General features: G+C 57.7%; 3 protein-coding genes across 6 annotated transcripts in view; 2 read left to right on the forward strand and 1 right to left on the reverse strand.

Annotated features, from left to right (window-relative positions):
- Positions 1–247, reverse strand: part of ASCC1 (activating signal cointegrator 1 complex subunit 1) — a 41004-nt gene extending 40757 nt beyond the window's left edge. Inside the window, exon 1 of one of the 3 annotated variants that reach the window (XM_071564394.1) lies at positions 192–247. The gene's annotated coding sequence lies outside the window, so the exon portion shown is untranslated. Of the gene's footprint in view, positions 1–32; positions 52–191 lie in introns of those variants that run through there. The other 2 variants (XM_071564393.1, XM_071564401.1) reach the window with 2 other exon arrangements.
- Positions 17–8020, forward strand: ANAPC16 (anaphase promoting complex subunit 16). Of its 2 annotated transcripts, none has more exons than XM_071564406.1 (4): positions 17–85; positions 2867–3024; positions 5372–5446; positions 7294–8020. In XM_071564406.1, the coding sequence occupies exons 1-4, from the start codon at positions 27–29 to the stop codon at positions 7407–7409; spliced, it is 408 nt and encodes a 135-aa protein (XP_071420507.1). In that variant the 5' UTR covers positions 17–26; the 3' UTR covers positions 7410–8020. The 2 variants fall into 2 exon arrangements, with proteins under 2 accessions (XP_071420507.1, XP_071420508.1); XM_071564407.1 differs by lacking the exon at positions 17–85 and adding an exon at positions 742–939.
- A 5139-nt stretch (positions 8021–13159) lies between these two features.
- Positions 13160–14666, forward strand: DDIT4 (DNA damage inducible transcript 4). The gene is made up of 2 exons (XM_071563424.1): positions 13160–13322; positions 13529–14666. Exons 1-2 carry the CDS (start codon positions 13226–13228, stop codon positions 14008–14010), a joined length of 579 nt encoding a protein of 192 aa, XP_071419525.1. The 5' UTR covers positions 13160–13225; the 3' UTR covers positions 14011–14666.
- Positions 14667–16416: the final 1750 nt, after the last annotated feature.

Consider the following 16416-nt stretch of genomic DNA (forward strand, 5'->3'; position numbering starts at 1 on the left):
GGAAGCGCCGCGCGCGCGCCCCCGGCATGCACCGCGAGCGCGGCCACGCGCGCCGCCCGCGCCGAGCCGCCGTGCGGAGCCCCAGGTACGGGGGCCGGGGGCCGGGGGCGGCGGGAGGGGCCAGCCCGGCAGGAGGAGGGCGCCGGGGAGAACCGGAGCGACTGCGGCGGAGCGGAAAGGGCCGCACTCACCGGGAAGCGGCGCGGAGGGACCGGGACGCGGGAGGGGCGTGGCCTGATGGGGCGCGGCCTGGGTGGGATGGGCGTGGCTTGTATGGTGGAGGGGCGTGGTCCAATGGGCGTGGTCTGCGTGGGAGGGGCGTGGTCTCGTGGGGGCGGGAACTCTCCGACGCCTCCCGCCAAGATGGCGGCGGGTGCGGCTCCGTTTGCACGGACCGGCATCGCCCCGGCCTGTCGCCTCGTCTCCTCTGTGTTTGTTTAAAATAAACCCCCTGCAGCTGCGCCTCGGGGTCTGTCGAGTTCACTCGCCCCGCTCGCCGCGATGGCGGCGCAAAGCGAGGCACTCAGCAATAGGACAAGGGGGCACGATGGGCTCAAGCTCTGCCAGGGGAAATTGAAGTTGGAGAGCAGCAAAATCTCTTTGCAGAGAGAGTGCTCAGGCATTGGAATGGGCTGCCCAGAGAGGGGGTGGATTCCCCATCCCTGGAGGTTTTTAAGGTGAGCTTGGCCGTGGCACTGAGTGCCATGATCTGGTAAAGGGACTGGAGTTGGCCCAAGGGTTGGACTTGATGATCTCAGAGGTCTTTTCCAAGCCAATCCATTCTATGATTCTATGAAACCGTCATCTCAGGGCGCTGAGCCTGAGGGTTTGCTGGGGGTGAGGGTTTGCTGATGTGACATTGACATAATAAAAGCTGGTTTTATCCAGGTGCTTTCCCTCACGGCCTCCTGTGAGCTGCCGAGCTGTGCGTTACACACAGTGAGTGAAACAACCTGGGACGATCTTGGAGGGACTTTCCAAGGGCCTGGAGGGGCAGGACAAGGGGAATGGCTTCCCACTGACACTGGGCAGGGTTAATTGGGATACTGGGTATAAATTCTTCCCTGGGAGGGTAGGCACAGGTTGCCCAGAGAAGCTGTGGCTGCCCCATCCCTGGAAGTGTCCAAAGCCAGGTTGGACAGGGCTTGGTGCAACCTGGCATAGTGGAAGGTGTCCCTGCCCATGGCTGGAATGGGATGGACTTCAAGGTCCCTTCCAGTCCAAACCATTCTGGGATTCCATGATTAACTGTGACAGAACAGAATTCCTGGTTGTGACAGCCTCTTAAAGCCCCATTTTCTCCACAAAATCCTCAAGTGCTTTCCAAAGGCACTGTCTGTGCACCCTACAGAGCTGACAGAAATGCACTAAATAGGATAACAGAGTTGAATTAAAAGGGCATGATAACTGGGAAGTGCTTATAAATGTTTGGGGGAGCAGCAAGTGCTGTCACTGATAAGTGCCAAGAGACACCTTTTTTACTATCAGAGAGGGACACAGTGAGCTTTAGGAACTCTGTCGTGACATACACCCAGTACCTCTTAAATTAAAACCAGGTTGAGAAAAGGGTGTGCAAGAGGCAGCCAGGTTTGTGCTGCAGAGGGAGATGGATCCTCAGTCATTACCAGTGTGGGTCAAATGCAGTGTTTTAAAGGCAGAAGAACATCTGGAGTGATGCAGAAAGCAGCTGCTGCAGGTTAAGCACAGTGTGGTTTGTGCAGGATGTGGCCCTGGAACTGCCAGTCCTGCAGCCTTCCAGGTTTTGTGAGGCAGCAGAACTTTCTCTGTGTTTGTGCTCCTGGAAACGAGGCAAAAAAAGAAAAGGAAAAAAAAAGCCTTTTTATGACCCTGGGCAGTGGGACAAATGCCAGGGCAGCTACAGGCCAGAGAATTCAGGTTATTTCTGTGCACTCTCTGAGCATCTGGATGAGTTCCCAGGGCCTCTCTGTGTCCCAGGGGTGGGAGCAGGGGTTCCCTGCAGCCCCAGGGCCTCTCTGTGCCCAAGGGGTCAGAGTCATAGAATCACAGAATCATAGAATGAATTGGTTTGAAAAGACCTGTGAGATCATCAAGTCCAACCCTTGGTCCAACTCCAGCCCCTTTACCAGATCATGGCACTCAGTGCCACGGCCAAGCTCACCTTAAAAACCTCCAGGGATGGGGAATCCACCCCCTCTCTGGGCAGCCCATTCCAATGCCTGAGCACTCTCTCTGCAAAGAATTTTTTTCTGATCTGCAATTTCAATTTCCCCTGGCTGAGCTTGAGCCCATCGTGCCCCCTTGTCCTATTGCTGAGTGCCTGGGAGAAGAGACCAACCCCTACCTGGCCAGAACTTCCCTTCAGGGAGTTCCAGACAGTGCTGAGGTCACCTCTGAGCCTCCTCTTCTCCAGGCTGAACACCCCCAGCTCCCTCAGCCTCTCCCCACAGCACTTGTGCTCCAGTCCCTTCTCCAGCCTCGTTGCTCTTCTCTGGCCCCGCTCCAGCACCTCAATCTCTTTCCTCAACCGAGGGGCCCAGAACTCCCTGTCCAAGGGGTGGCAGCAGGGGATCCCTGCAGCCCCAGGGCCCCTCTGTGCCCATGCCCAGGGCAGGGCAGGGGTTCCCTGCAGCCCCAGGACCCCTCTGTGCCCATGCCCAGGGCAGGGCAGAGGTTCCCTGCAGCCCCAGGGCCCCTCTGTGCCCAGGGCAGGGGTGCAGGTGTCTCTCCCACACACACAGGGCAGCCTTGCCGCTCTGAGGTTGCGGAGGCGGCGTCTTCCTGCCCCTCGTCGCCGTCATCCGACCTCAGCGCTGCTGGCTCCGCGCCCTGGGAAACTCCGAGACGCCCTTCCTGACTGTGCTCTGCTGCCTTTTTGTTCCTCCAGGCTGGGACAGGCTGACATGGCAGCCTCCTCCTCCTCCTCCTCGGCCGGCGGAGTCAGCGGCAGCTCCGTGACGGGGTCGGGGTTCAGCGTGTCGGACCTGGCGCCGCCTCGGAAGGCCCTTTTCACCTACCCCAAAGGAGCTGGGGAGGTGCTGGAAGGTGATTGCTCCTGCCCTTCTGCTCCTCCAGCTTGTTGAGCTTGGCACCCCACTGCCTCTTTGGGCTTTGGCTGGCAAAAGCTGGAGGGAGAAAGGAAGCACCAGGGTCCCCAGCAGCCCTGCCTTTCCCACCAGTTCTCCATGAGGAAGTGATTTTTCTGGCAGTCACCTGGTTTTTAGCTCCATGACAACACTTCAGAGGAGGAAGGGATCTACCTGAAAGGGAACATGACTGTTAATTGCTCATTGTTAGCTAAGCCTTTGATGTCAGGCAGGGATTACTGTGAAGATAGCTGAGGCAGGAGTATTTTTCTTGGCAGGAGCAGTATTTTTCTTAGTTTGGGTAGGATTTGACTGGGCTAGTGCAGGAGGCAGCCTGTGTGCCTGCCAGCTCCTGTCTGGGTGCCCAAACCCTTCCAGCCACTCCACCAGGATGGCAGAAGGAGGAGCCAGGCACGTCACAGCTGCTCTGGGTGAGGGAGGAAGGGCAGGTCCTGCAGATGGCAGGGTTAAACCAGGGTCTGTCTGTCTGTCTGTTCCTCTTCCCGTGTCACCACGGAACACTTCCCTGTGTGAACCCAAAGTCCATGGGGCTGGTTGGGGTGAGCCTGGGGTGTCCCTGTGGCAGGGCAGGGCAGCTGGGAGCCGATGGCTGTGCTGCTGAAGGGCTGTTGTTATTACACATTAGAGCCCATATGCCAGGCTATTGAAGCAATTATGACTAAAGGCTTGCTCACAGAACTTAACGAGCCCTCAAAACAAATTAAAGTAATGAAGCACTTCATGTTACCAAATAGACAGGCAGCTGCTCCTGCTGAGAGCCCCTGGGCAGGACAGACAGGGAGTCAGAGGAGAGGATCACAGAATTGTTAAGGCTGGGAAAGGCCTCCAACATCATTGAGTTCAACTTGTGACCAATCACCACCTTACAACTAGACTGGAGCACTGAGTGCCACATCCAGTTGTTTCTTGAACACCTCCAGGGATGGGACTCCAAACCTCCCTGGGCAGCCCCTGCCAGTGCCTGACCACCCTTTCCAGGCAGAAATTCCTGCTGCTGTGCCCCCTGCCCCTGCCCTAGCTCAGCCTGAGGCCTTGCCCTCTCCTCCTGTCCCTGTGCCCTGGAGCAGAGCTCGACCCTCCCTGGCTCCCCCCTCCTGGCAGGGATTGCAGAGCCAGAACGTCCCCCCTGAGCCTCCTTTTCTCCAGCTGAACCCCCCCAGCTCCCTCAGCTGCTGCTCCAGCCCCTTCCCAACTCCATTCCCTTCCCTGGACATGCTCCAGCCCCTAAGTGTCCTTGTCCTGAGGGGCCCAGAACTGGGGACAGCCCTCAGTGGGCCTGAGCAGTGCCCAGCACAGGGGGACAATCCTTTCTCTGGTCCTGCTCCCTGGAAAGGGATGGATGTGTTTGGGCCAGCAGCAACACAGCATTTCACTTGCTCTGAGCACAGCAAAACTCCAGCTTTTCCCTGAGGTTCAGCTTTGGATTAGATTTTTCCAGAGTTCTGCTCTACCCTTAGTCTTTGAAACTGCTTCTCTCCATGTCGTTATGGCACAGGGCTTTTAATTGAGTGTGCTTTGGGCTGACCTCTTTAGCAGGAACACAGCAGCTCATCTGCTCTGGGTGGCAGCAACACCAAACACTGTCCCTGTTTCAGGAAGCTTTAAGCTGACTTTTTCATTTCTGACACAAAAGGTGATACACCCATTCTTTCATCAGGCAGGTCCCAGTGGGGAGTTGCATACCAGTTTCCTCTTCAAAAATCCCCACTGACTGACTGATTTCTATTGTTACTTTAACTATGTAGCTTGCTTTGAAATAAACATTTAGGTATTTTGGGTTTTTTTTTAGAAGAAAGCAGTGTAAACTATGTCAGTACTTGGCACACAATTAGCTATGCTTTCCAGATTGTTTTATTTCTGAGTCACTTGTTTGATCAATTACTGACTTGGAGGGCAAGATACACATTATTTGAAGTTCTTTATGTGGGGTTATGGTCTGAGCCTGTGGGAAATCCTAAAGCATTCTAGGGACACACAGTCTGAGCCCTGAGGGAGTCCAGGACTGCCATGACATGACCTGGCTTCTCCTTAGCTTACCTTCTATTTAAAAATAGACTAAAATTGCTTCTCAGAGGGGCTGTAACAGAATTCCAGCTGGGATGTCCCCCAGGTGGCACCAGGAGCCAGCCAAAGCCCCGTGCAGGGTCACAGGGGCTGGAAAACCCTTAATATAAGGCAAGAGGGAAACCCACACCCCAAACATAAAAATAGAAGGTCAGCAGCACTCAGGGAAAGCTGCTCAGCCTTAATTCTGGGGTTCAGCCACCTCCTTTTTCTGTTTACAGATGGCTCCGAGAGATTCCTCTGTGAGTCTGTCTTCAGCTTTCAGGTTGCCTCGACCCTGAAGCAAGTGAAGCACGGTAAGCACTGAGCACTGCCTGCTCCATCAGGGAAGGGGCAGGGGCAAAGCCTGACCTGTTCTGGGTGCCAACCACAAAAAAGCAGCATGGACGCTGTGAGGCCACCACCGAGTCCTTTTGCAAGCCCTATGCAAAGTGCCAGGAGCCCACAGAGCCTGGGTGGGAACAGGCTGTGCCTCCCAAAGCTTGTTTTTCCATGGCTGCGCTGCCTGTGCGAGAGGTGAGGCCAGAGGAGGAGGAGATGGGCAGGAAACGCCCACGCTCTGATCTCTCAGCCCAGCACTGACTGTCTCTGGCCTGGGGCAAAGAGACGCTCCATTCTACCTTTGTTTCTCCACTGAGCCCTGTGGCACCGTCAGGGTCAGGTGAGGTTGCCAGAGGTGCTCAGGAGGTGCGTGGCGTGGCGTGGCGTGGTGTGACAGGGCTGACTCTATCCCTGTCTCCCCAGGGAAGAGCCTTCCCTCTGGTTTGAACCTCTGCTTCCCTCCCTTCACCCTGTAACCCAGTGATGGGCCTGACTGCACCCAGCTTTGGTTCTCAGAGCAGAGCTCAGCACCAGGTCCTGTCTGCTGCTGGAGGGTCACATCCTTTCTGTCCCACCTCTTGCCACCTCGAATGGTACTTCCACCTGTTGTCTCAGACCAGAGAGGTTTCCTGTCCTCCTCTGGTTGTCAGGAGGTGGTCTGAGGGCGTGCAGCGGCTTGCAGAGCCATAAGCCTGTATGTTCTGAACCAAACAGCAAAGCTGAACGTCAGAGGCATTGCCTGCACAACTCTGCTGTGGCTGTAGCTACCAGGGGCTGCTGCACAGCCTGGCACCCCAGTAAACACCAGTCTTTGGAACTGGTTTGCAGAGCACCTCCCTGTTTTCTCCCTGTAAGAAAGGTGTAGGGATTAAAGGAAAAGATCGAGGTCATCATTTTTTGGCTTGTTTGTTTGACAGTTCCCAAAAGCACTGGGTTGCAGGAGGTGGAGTGAGAACAGTCCCTCTTAAAAGCACCCACTGCTGCAGTCAGCATAAATCATGCACAGTTTATGTTATGCCTCTTGTTAGTCCTGGGCTGTCTCTCCAAGAGGCTGCAGTGAGTTTACAGCACACTGTTAGACTTTCAGCAGAGCCAGGAGAAGGGATATTCCCACCTCTGCACCACTGCAGGTAATTTATCTGAAAATGGAGCCTGTGTACTCAACACACAATCAGTTATAAATAAACCTGAAAGGAACGTGTTGTCTTGGGGATCCCCAGGGACTGGCTTTCATCTCATTAGCAGGCTCTGATTGCAGAGCCCTTTTGCCACACTCATCCAGGTCCTCTTTCTGCCACACTCATCCAGGTCCTCTTTCTGCCACACTCATCCAGGTCCTCTTTCTGCCACGCTCATCCAGGTCCTCTTTCTGCCACGCTCATCCAGGTCCTCTTTCTGCCACACTCATCCAGGTCTCCTCCTCCAGTGGCCCTCATTAAAGCCAGGAGTTCCTCATGGGGCACCCAGCTCTGCCGTGGGCTGACCAAGCCCTCTCTGAACTTCTCTGTTCTTCTGCTCTATAAATATTTATGCTCAAGAAATGAGCTCCATCCTGTTTTCACCCCTGCACACTAATGGGCCTCGTGTTTCCCTGTTAGGACTTGAATGTACACAGCACAGGCAGGGGTGGGTAAATATGCAGGGGCAGAAAAGCCTGTCCCTGATTCCTCTGTGCCGTTTGCACAGGGTGGGTTTGGATTCAAATGGGCTCAGTGGGTTTTATTCTGCCCTGTTCCCCACTGACAACTGGGAATTTGCATCTAATTGAAAGGTTTAATTGCACTGCCATTGCAAACCACAGTTACCTTTGAACTTCTCGCAGATCAACAAGTCGCAAGGATGGAAAAACTCGCCGGTCTGGTGGAAGAGCTGGAGGCAGATGAGTGGAGGTACAAGCCAATAGAGCAACTCCTGGGATTCACTCCCTCCTCAGGCTGAGCATGTCTGGATTGCTGCTGTCAGGGAGCTGAAGAAAAACATTCCCTGGCCTGGCTTCAAAACACCCCCCATTCATCAGACACTGACAGTGGGACAGGGCTTTGGGTTTGTTTGAGAGTGGGGATCCCCCGTAAAGCTGCCAATAAACAGAAATGATGGGATTCTGTAAGTCCTCACTGTTACAGGCTGGCAGGGCTCCGTTTCTGTAACTTAGAAGGCAGGATCAGCTGTACAGCCCTTGTAGTTCTGATAGAGGAGAGCACACTGGCAGTGTGGCCATGGGGAGGGTGACCCAGTAACTCGGCCTGGCCTTGCACTGGCACGCAGCCGAAGCACTGGGGGTTGGGGAAACCCGTCTTTGCTCTGTAGCAGATGACACTCTGCCAGAAACACTCCCCAGCCCCAGCTGTTCTTCTGGGGGATGGACACGGCAGGAACTGCCCCGAGTTGGGTGAGGGGCCAGGCCATGCCACTGAAGCTCTTCCCTCTCCCTGTTTCTCTGGTAGTGCTGGTAGGACACTGCTCTACCTTTAATACTCTGACACTTTTTCCTCTTTGCTCTGTATTAAATTTCTCTGTGACAATAAAATAATTTTGTTTTTCAAACAGTTTATCTGGTGTGGGAGGGTCTGATGAGGGAAATAATCAACTGTTGAGGAGGTGAGCAGAGGTTTAATGAAGCTCTGAGGTAGCTCAGCTGTCACAATGGTCAACTGAAGTTCACTTTGAGAGGAACCAAACCACACTCACTTTATGCTCAACAGTGGATTGGTTTAAATCAGATTTTAATCTTAGTGTAAGTCTGCCAGCGGCAGAAACCCCTTATTTAAATCCATCCATTTTAATCATCTTGTTTTTCGGTTGTACTTCACTTCTGTTCCTGGAGGGAACTAGATTTCCATGTTCTGGCATAACCATTTCAACATGATTTTCCATGGATGAGAGCCTTCGCCCCACGGCTCCGCTGGCCAGCAGGGGGTAGGAGCAGCACCGTATGCAAGCAATTATATGATTTACTGCTCCAGATGCCTGAGTCTTCCATTTTCAACATCTTATTTATGAGATGATTGTATTTTTGACTCACTATTTCAGTCCAGCCACATCTGGATTGAAACAGATTAGTTGGAAACCATCCCTGTTCAGCTGCATCAATGAGCTAAAACTAAGGGGGAGAAGTACACAGCCACCTTCTGTGTTTGTTGTTGTTAATAAATTAAGTCCAGTATCAGAGTTTTGGGTGATCCAGAGCCCCCACTGCCGGTGGAGCCCAGATTCCAGCTCCGTGGAAGTTCGCGGCTGAGTTCCTGGAGCGGTGTAGGGGCGTTCCCACCTAAGGCTGCGGCTCAGCTGGGACGTGTCCCGGCCCCAGCCCCAGCCCCAGTCCGGAAAACCTCCTCCCCATCCCTGGAGCGCTGCCAGGCCGCTCTGCGGGGCCTCCTGCACAGTCAGCGGCTCTGCGGCCAGCAGCGCTTTAAACGTGACGGCGGGCGGGATTAAACTCCATCCCAGATGGGCTTGCTTGGGAAAGAAGGGAGCGTTTCGATCTTCACCTTTTTTTTTTTATATATATATATAATCTATTTTTGATGCTGCTTGCTCCAGCCACCTGAGGGACCTTGGCCAAACTGCCAGAAATACCTGCCCCACATCACTGGGGTTTGGGCAGGGAGCAGCAGATCCCCAGACCCCCTCGTTCCCCCCACTTGCTGAACCCAATGTAAGCTGACACAGAAAGAGCCTTTCCTTTCTACTGCTCCGCTTGGGAAACTTTTCCACCCTGCCAGCCCTCGGGGGACACCAAGGGCTTGGCGCCTGCAGCTCTTCCCATGGGATGCAGTGCCCAGGCATTGCCCAAACCTCCCTGTGTAGATCCAAGGCACAGCAGGACTGAGATTTATCCCCCTCGCCCTCCTCCCTTTCCTTGTTTTCCAGCAGTTCCTTGTGCTGGGACAGAGCAGGAGCAGGGAACGTCCCCGGCACTCTGCTGTACATGGTGTGTTTGTATGTGTGCCCAGCACCAAAATAGACACATGTGTGAGAGCCATTCAGAGGAAGTGAAAAGTTCACCCTGTACAGTACAGTACTACGAATGCAAAAACATGTTGTTGGCCGTTCCCTCCTCCCGCTCAGTAAACACTTTATGTAAGGCCAGGGAGAGCTGGAGGCATCGCTGCACCGTGTGGCAAAACCCTCCGCTCTCACCCTCCTCCAAACCCAGGTTTTCCCTGGCACTGGAAACTCCCCCGCCAGCCCATTTCCTGCTGTGCAGATCAGTGGGGCAGCGCCGGCGGAAAACATCCCTCGGTGGGGCTGGGAAGCCCCTTCACCTCGGGGGTCCCGGGGCTGTTCGGAGCTGCAGCTGAGCAGGGAGCGCGGGGGGAAGGGAGCCCGTCAGTGCCAGAAAAAGTTGATGCAGGGGAGGGGAGGGAAAATAAAAAAAAAAAAAAAAAGCTGAACAAAGAGCCTCGTTCAGGGCTGCTGGTTGGTTTTCCTGTGGGTGCTCGCAACAGAACGTTATGTCCCGGCCGCGCTCACACCTCCCCTCCCTCCCCGCTCCTCACACTGCTGGCCATGGCCCCAGCGCGGCCACCGAGCCAAGACACGCGCTCGCCCCGCTGTCCGGGCACGGTGCCCGCCCCGCAGGGCCTCTCCCAGCATCAGGGATGCAGCAGCGTGGGGAGCACCCCCCAAACACGTCCCACCTTTTGCCCCAAAAGCACCCACGGGGAGATGAGTTTTACAGCCCCCCTTCCTCCCTCCCCTGCGGAGGATGCGGTGCCAAGGCGGCACTCGGCACCTCGGCTGCCAAAACCTGCGCACCGCCCTGCTGGAGGCACGTTCCTTGTTCCTCCGCCCGGCTCCTGCAGCTGCTTGTCCCGGGGGCGAGAGACGGGCCCGGGAGGTTTGGCTGCGGCTCAGACCTGCCCGGCCGGCCGCACGCCGGGACCTGCGCGGCGTCCCACGCGGCCACAGCTCACCTGTCAGCACTGGCCGCGGGCTCAGAGCACGCACAGGGTCACCCCTCGTGTCCCTGGCACCCCTCTCGTGTCCCTGGCACTGTCAGCGAGGCCGCGGCCAGAGAGGGTGAGAAGGACACCCACCAAGCAGACACTTGGGGGACACCCTAAAAGGGGCATCTTCAGCCCATCTGTTACATTCCCCATGTGAATGCTTGGACACAGAGGCTCACAGTTGCCTCTGCGCCTTCCCCAAGTGCCGAAATAACGTGTAAATCTACCTAAAACCAACTTTTTGGGCCACAGAGCTGCTGGGAACAAACAACTACACCACAGGTGGTGGCAGCACCCACGGGGCAGGAACTCACCCCCGCCACACACAGGGCACAGTTTGCACCCGACGTGCACCAAGGCACTCGCTGAGCCCCTCGGTACATCCCCTCCCTTCTTCCTCCTCCTCCTCCTCCTCCTCCTCCTCCTCCTCCTCCTCCTCCTCCTCCCCACCCCCTCCCCCTGCAGCCCTGCAAAACCGCTGAGCTCAGCACATCCCGGGCAGGGGCCCAGCCAAGGACCCTCCCCAGTGCCAGCCGCTCCCCCCGGGCTCCCCTTAACCCTTTGCAAAGCCAGCCAGGCTGCAAATCCGAACGATCCGGCAAATCTCATCACGGAGGGGCGTCCCACAGGGCACAGCCGTCTGGGAACAGCCTGTCCATAAAGTTTAGATCCGTTTCTGCTCTCCCAGGAAGGCCAGCAGGCCACGGGGAAAGACGCACTGCTTGTCCACAAAACCCACACTGGGCTTGCTCCAGCAGCAGGACCCGGGAGGGGAAGCTCGGGGATTAGCAACGCTGTAGCTAAACCTTTACTTTCCAGCCCAAAGCCATTCCTAGAGGCTCTGCTGCAGAGGAGCTGCCTGGATCTCAGCCTCTTTTGGGAAGAAGGAGCTGCCAGCCCCACATCCCATCCCCTCCCCTCCCAGCCGAAGTGCGAGTGTATGGAATTATATTGGGATTGTTTTATTGCAGGGATCAAAAAATCACATTTCCCTTTAAAACTTGCCATCACACCAGAGCCTCCTGCCCCCCTGCCTACCAGGAGATGTTATGGCAAAGAAAGAAAAATATTTATGCTTGGCTCCAGAATTCCAGCTTATTTTTAGCAAGGCGCCTTCCCTTTGGTCCTTTACCTCTTTTTTGTTTATTTGTCGTTTCCCCCCGGTTTTGACCCCAAAACCAGCAGTTCCTCATCTATTTCCAGCCTCACCCAGCCAACATTTGTACCGACTTGGTGGTTGTGGGGAGAAATAACCCACGAGGTACATTCTGTGCTAAACAGGACCCCATGCCCCATCCAGCCGCTTCCGAAGTGTGTGTGCAAATATCGAGGTGTCTTTCACAGCTGGGGATTGTTCATTTTTTGCCCCAAAAAGCTGAGCAGCAGCTCTGCAAGCTGCAGCAGCGAGACAGGATTTGGGGAATGGAGATGGATCCCAGCTCCTCACACAGCCCCTGTGCTCCCTGGGATGCTCCCCACGCCCCCACCCTGGGCTGCCACTCCTGAAGCAGTGATGGATTTGGGTTTTGACCCCCAAGAAGCAGCTGCAGCTGCTGGTGGGATGTCCAGACCCTCCGCACCCCTTGGGTGGGGGTCACGGGCGGTGGGTGGGGGTCACAGGCGGTGGGTGGGGGTCTGTCCCCTCCCTCCCGGGCACTCTCTGCTCTGCACTGTGTTTACTGCGGGCTCTTAACAATCTCGGCTCGGGAAGTACAGGGCCCAGGATAGGTCCTGGGGTGACTGCAGAGTGCGCTCAGCCCCTCCGATAAAGCCTCGGGCAGCGCAGCGGGAGGACAAACAAAGCCCTTTATCGCCAGTTCGGCTCCCGAAGCTCCTCAGGGTCTGGCTTTGGAAAGGTCACGTACGCGGGGACAGGCACGAACAGACCTGTGGGGGGACACCCGGCCAGACTGGGGGGCTTGGAGGGCGCTGGGGGCACGTCCCAGTTTTAGGGGCCACCACGGAGGGCAGATGGGGGTTTCCCCCAGCCTGGCACCGAGCAGAGGTTCCCCCCCAGCCCAGCCGTGCCCTGCCCTCGTCCCCCTCCATCTTCAGCACGTTTCACTCCAACATGCCTTATTCCCATAAGACACCAGGTCAGCGCCAGCGAACGGGACACCGGGATCACTCCGGGTCCGTCCTGGCGCGGGGCAGGGGGCTCATTCCCATCCCCATCCCCATCCCCATCCCCATCCCCATCCCCATCCCCATCCCCATCCCCATCCCCATCCCCATCTCCTGCCGGGGCAGCGGGACCCGCCCGCGCAGGAACACCACGCCAACACCACCTGGAAGACGAGGCGGATCAAACCCCAACCCACGGGAAACCCTCACTGGCTCCCCAGCACAAGGGAGGGTCGGGGGGCGCGGGGGCACGGCGTGTGTCCCCTCCCCGCCGGGGCGCGGGGGCCCTCCTGGCACGGGGCGAGCGCGGGGCTGAGTGGGGGTGCTGAGGGGTGCTCGGGGGTGCTGCCCGGGCCCGGGGGGGTGCGGGGCAGGGGGGACGCTGCGGACCCGCCCGACCCCCTGATGCAACGCCGGGTCCTGTTTGCAGCGCCCGGGGCCGCACCGGGCACGGGGGGGGCGTGGCCAGCGGGGAGGGGGCGTGGCCTCCCGCTGTCACCGGGCAGGAGAGACGCCGCGGACGTGCCCCGCGCTCCCATTGGCGGGCGCGCGGCGCGGGGCGGGGCCGGCCGGGTCGCCGCTATATAAGGCGGCGGGTGCGGGTGGTGCGGGCAGAGCGGCGGCGGAGCCGGGGCGGGAGCGGTGACATCAGTGCCAGTGTTCACATCCATATCCGCATCCATGACCGGGCTGTGGGAGCGGCTGGCGGGCGGCGAGCGGGGCCGCCTGGAAACCTCCGACTGCGAGTCGCTGGGCAGCGCCTCTGGCTCGGAAGGAGGTGAGTTCCCCTCCCTGGGGTATCTCCGAGGGGAATGGCGGTGGGGGGGGATACCTCCCTTAGGGAGGGGGCGGTGCAGTGACAAGACTCTGTGACACCCCCAAAACCCGGGGATCGGCGTCTCGCCCACCCGCGGGACCGACCCCCTGTGACAGCCCAAACCCCGGGGATCGGCGTGTCCCTGACCCTCTCCGTGCCCTCCGCAGATGCCGAGTACGCCGAGGGGCTGTCGCTGCCGGACCTGGACCTGGAGCTGCTGCACGACCCCGAGGACGAGCTGCTGTGCTCGCGGCTGCTGGAGGCGGTGCAGGCGCTGCTGGGCCGGGCCCCGCTGGGCTCCCGGCGCTGTTCGCGGCTGCGGATGCCGGCGCAGCTCCTGGCGCAGGTGCGGGCCGAGCTGCAGCGCCTGGCGCGGAGCGAGCCCTGCGGGCTGCGGGGGGCCCTGCTCGACCTGTGCGTGGAGCACGGCAAGGCCTGCCACGACGTGGGGCACATCGCCGCCGACCCCGCCGTGGTGCCCACCTTCCAGCTCACGCTGGTGCTCCGCATGGACTCCCGCCTGTGGCCCAAGATCCAGGGGCTGTTCGCCTCGGGGCCCGCCTTCGCGCCGCTGAAGCTGAGCACGGGCTTCAGGGTGATCAAGAAGAAGCTGTACAGCTCCGAGCAGCTGCTCATCGAGGAGTGCTGACGGGCCGGGCCGCGGAGCCACTTCCCAAGTGCTTTGGAAGAGCCGGCGGAGCGTGGCGGCTCCCGACAGCCGCTGTAGTTTAGGATAGGATGGAGTAGCGCTGTAGGTGGACGTAGTTTGGGCGGGCGGAGGTCCCCGTGGGGCCCTGCCCGTGCCGGGACATCCCCGACGTGGAGCGCACCGGGACCCGGGCGGAGGGCGCTTCACGCCGTCGGTGATTGCGGGATGATCCCGGGATGCTCCCGGAGGCGGCAGCGGGGCTGCTGCGGGCACGGCCGGTCTCCTGATGGCTGATCAATCATGGGGCTCTTCTTGTTGTTGTTTTTGTAACGAGGATTGTAATCAATGGGCTTTCGGGGGGAGGGGAGTGAGCGATGCCTGAGCTGTGGGTCTGGATCAAAGACGAGCCCCCTACCCCGACAGGGCGGGAGGGGGGTCTGGAATCGCGACGTGTCCTTTGATCACGAGAGTGGTGGGAGAGGGGCACGGGAGGTGCCGCGGGGCCGGAGGGCAGGACCCCTCGCCCTGACACGCTGTGGGCGCTTCATTGGTTACAGTTTACACTCATACACTTGATGTTCAAGTGCGACAATTCCTATGCAAATCGTGTCGGGTGGTTTTTTTACTTTTCTAATAAAAGTTGTCTTGATTGATAACCCGCCGTCTCCTTGTTGTCACTCTGGTCCGGCGAGGGATGATGCAACAAGCGCTGGTCTGAAATCGCCGCTGGCACCCCCGGGAAGGGTTTCCCTGGCAGGGCAGCCCCTGTGGTGGGAGCCGGAGCTTTTGGGAATGGTGGGGAATCCCGCTGCGCCCACTCCTAATTGCAGCCACGGGGCTGTGACTCAGGGGGGCTGAGTCAGGGCGCTGAGCCAGCCCAGAGCCTGCTCCTGCTGGGGAGCAGCGCCCCAACACCCCGGCCAGGGGCGGCTGCTGCTCCCCGAAGAGCTACAGCGGGAATTTCGGGTGGGAAAGCAGGAGATCTGGCTGAAATGGTGACTGAGGGAGATGGGGAGGGTCACACCTGCCAGGGGGGAGCACACCCCAAACACACCGCTGAACTGAGACCAATTACACAAACCTGCAATTAGAGGCCGCGGGGGAAAAGGTTTTCACTCAGAGTAATTAAGCTGCCTGGCAAACGAGGCGCCCTCCCCTCAGAAGATGTGGGGGGATAAAACCAGCCTGAAAAACCATTTCCATTCACTTCCAAGTTTGTTCTGGCTCAGGCTTGGGTTGTTGGATTTTCTTTTTATCCCTCTGTGGACAAATGGTGACTTTTCATGGGAAAAACCCCTTGTTTTCGACACAGACAACCCCCAACCAGTGCTGGGAGCGGAGGTTGCTCACTGGTGTAAATACCACCTCGGAGCAGTCAGGGCAACAAGCAGGGCCAGGCTGGCACAGCTGCACGCAGGCCTTTACACACCCACATTATGCAAAGAGAGGGGGAGGTTTCCCTTAGAATTTTGGGCATTGGAGCATTTCTCAAAGGGTCATGTGCCAGAGCATCCCCCCGTCACGTGAGGGGCATGGCCGTGCCAGGGGCAGGGGATCACCCAGCACAAACTCACCCCTGGATGCAGAGAGGAGGCTGGAAAAGGAACTCCAAACCCAAAGTTCTTTTGACAAAACCACGAGAGGAGCAGGTTTTGGCACTGGCAGCACAGGGTGGAAGCAGCACGTTGATCCCAGGACAATTCACGGCGCGGTGACGGCAGCAGCGCCGGCGGCTCAGCTGGGGCTGTGCCATCATCCCCTGCTGAGGCATATTGAGACTTGGAGAGATAAATATAGCCCCATAAATACATGTATTTTTAAATATCAAGCTTCTAAGCACAGGGGGGTTGGCCCTGTGTCTCCTGTGCTTTCAGCATGGCCCCCACTCGTCCCCTACCAGCCACTCCGAGGGAAGGTGGGGGACTCCAAATCCCATTTTTAAAACAAAAAACCCACCAAAACTCCCAATAGTGGACACAGAGCAACAGGACAGGCTTGTTGCTGGGGATGTCCAGCAAAACCCTCCGTGCAGGATCACATGCCCCAAAAGGCCCCACAGTCACAGGCCCAGCTATGAAGGTGAAGCTTTGCTTTTATTTATAGCAAAACAGCCTTTCTATGAGAAGTTTGGAGGCATATCAAGGTCCCCGGGGTTTGCCAGCTCCCTGGAAAGTGCTAGGAGCTTCCAGAGAGGCTGGATTAAATGTCTCCCATGGCAGGGGGGTAGGCAAAGGGCTATTTTGGGATCCAGGAGGCATCAATGGAGCTATTTGTGGCACCAGCATCAGCCTGGGGGTCCCAGGGGCCAGCACAGCAGTGGGAAAAAGGAGATTCTGGGGGCACCAACAGCAATAAGGCAAAGGAGGATTTAAATCCCATGGTGATGATAAACCTCAAGTTTTACTG

This window comes from Pithys albifrons, chromosome 9 (genome assembly GCF_047495875.1).
Source record: "Pithys albifrons albifrons isolate INPA30051 chromosome 9, PitAlb_v1, whole genome shotgun sequence".
Classification (NCBI taxonomy): domain Eukaryota; kingdom Metazoa; phylum Chordata; class Aves; order Passeriformes; family Thamnophilidae; genus Pithys; species Pithys albifrons.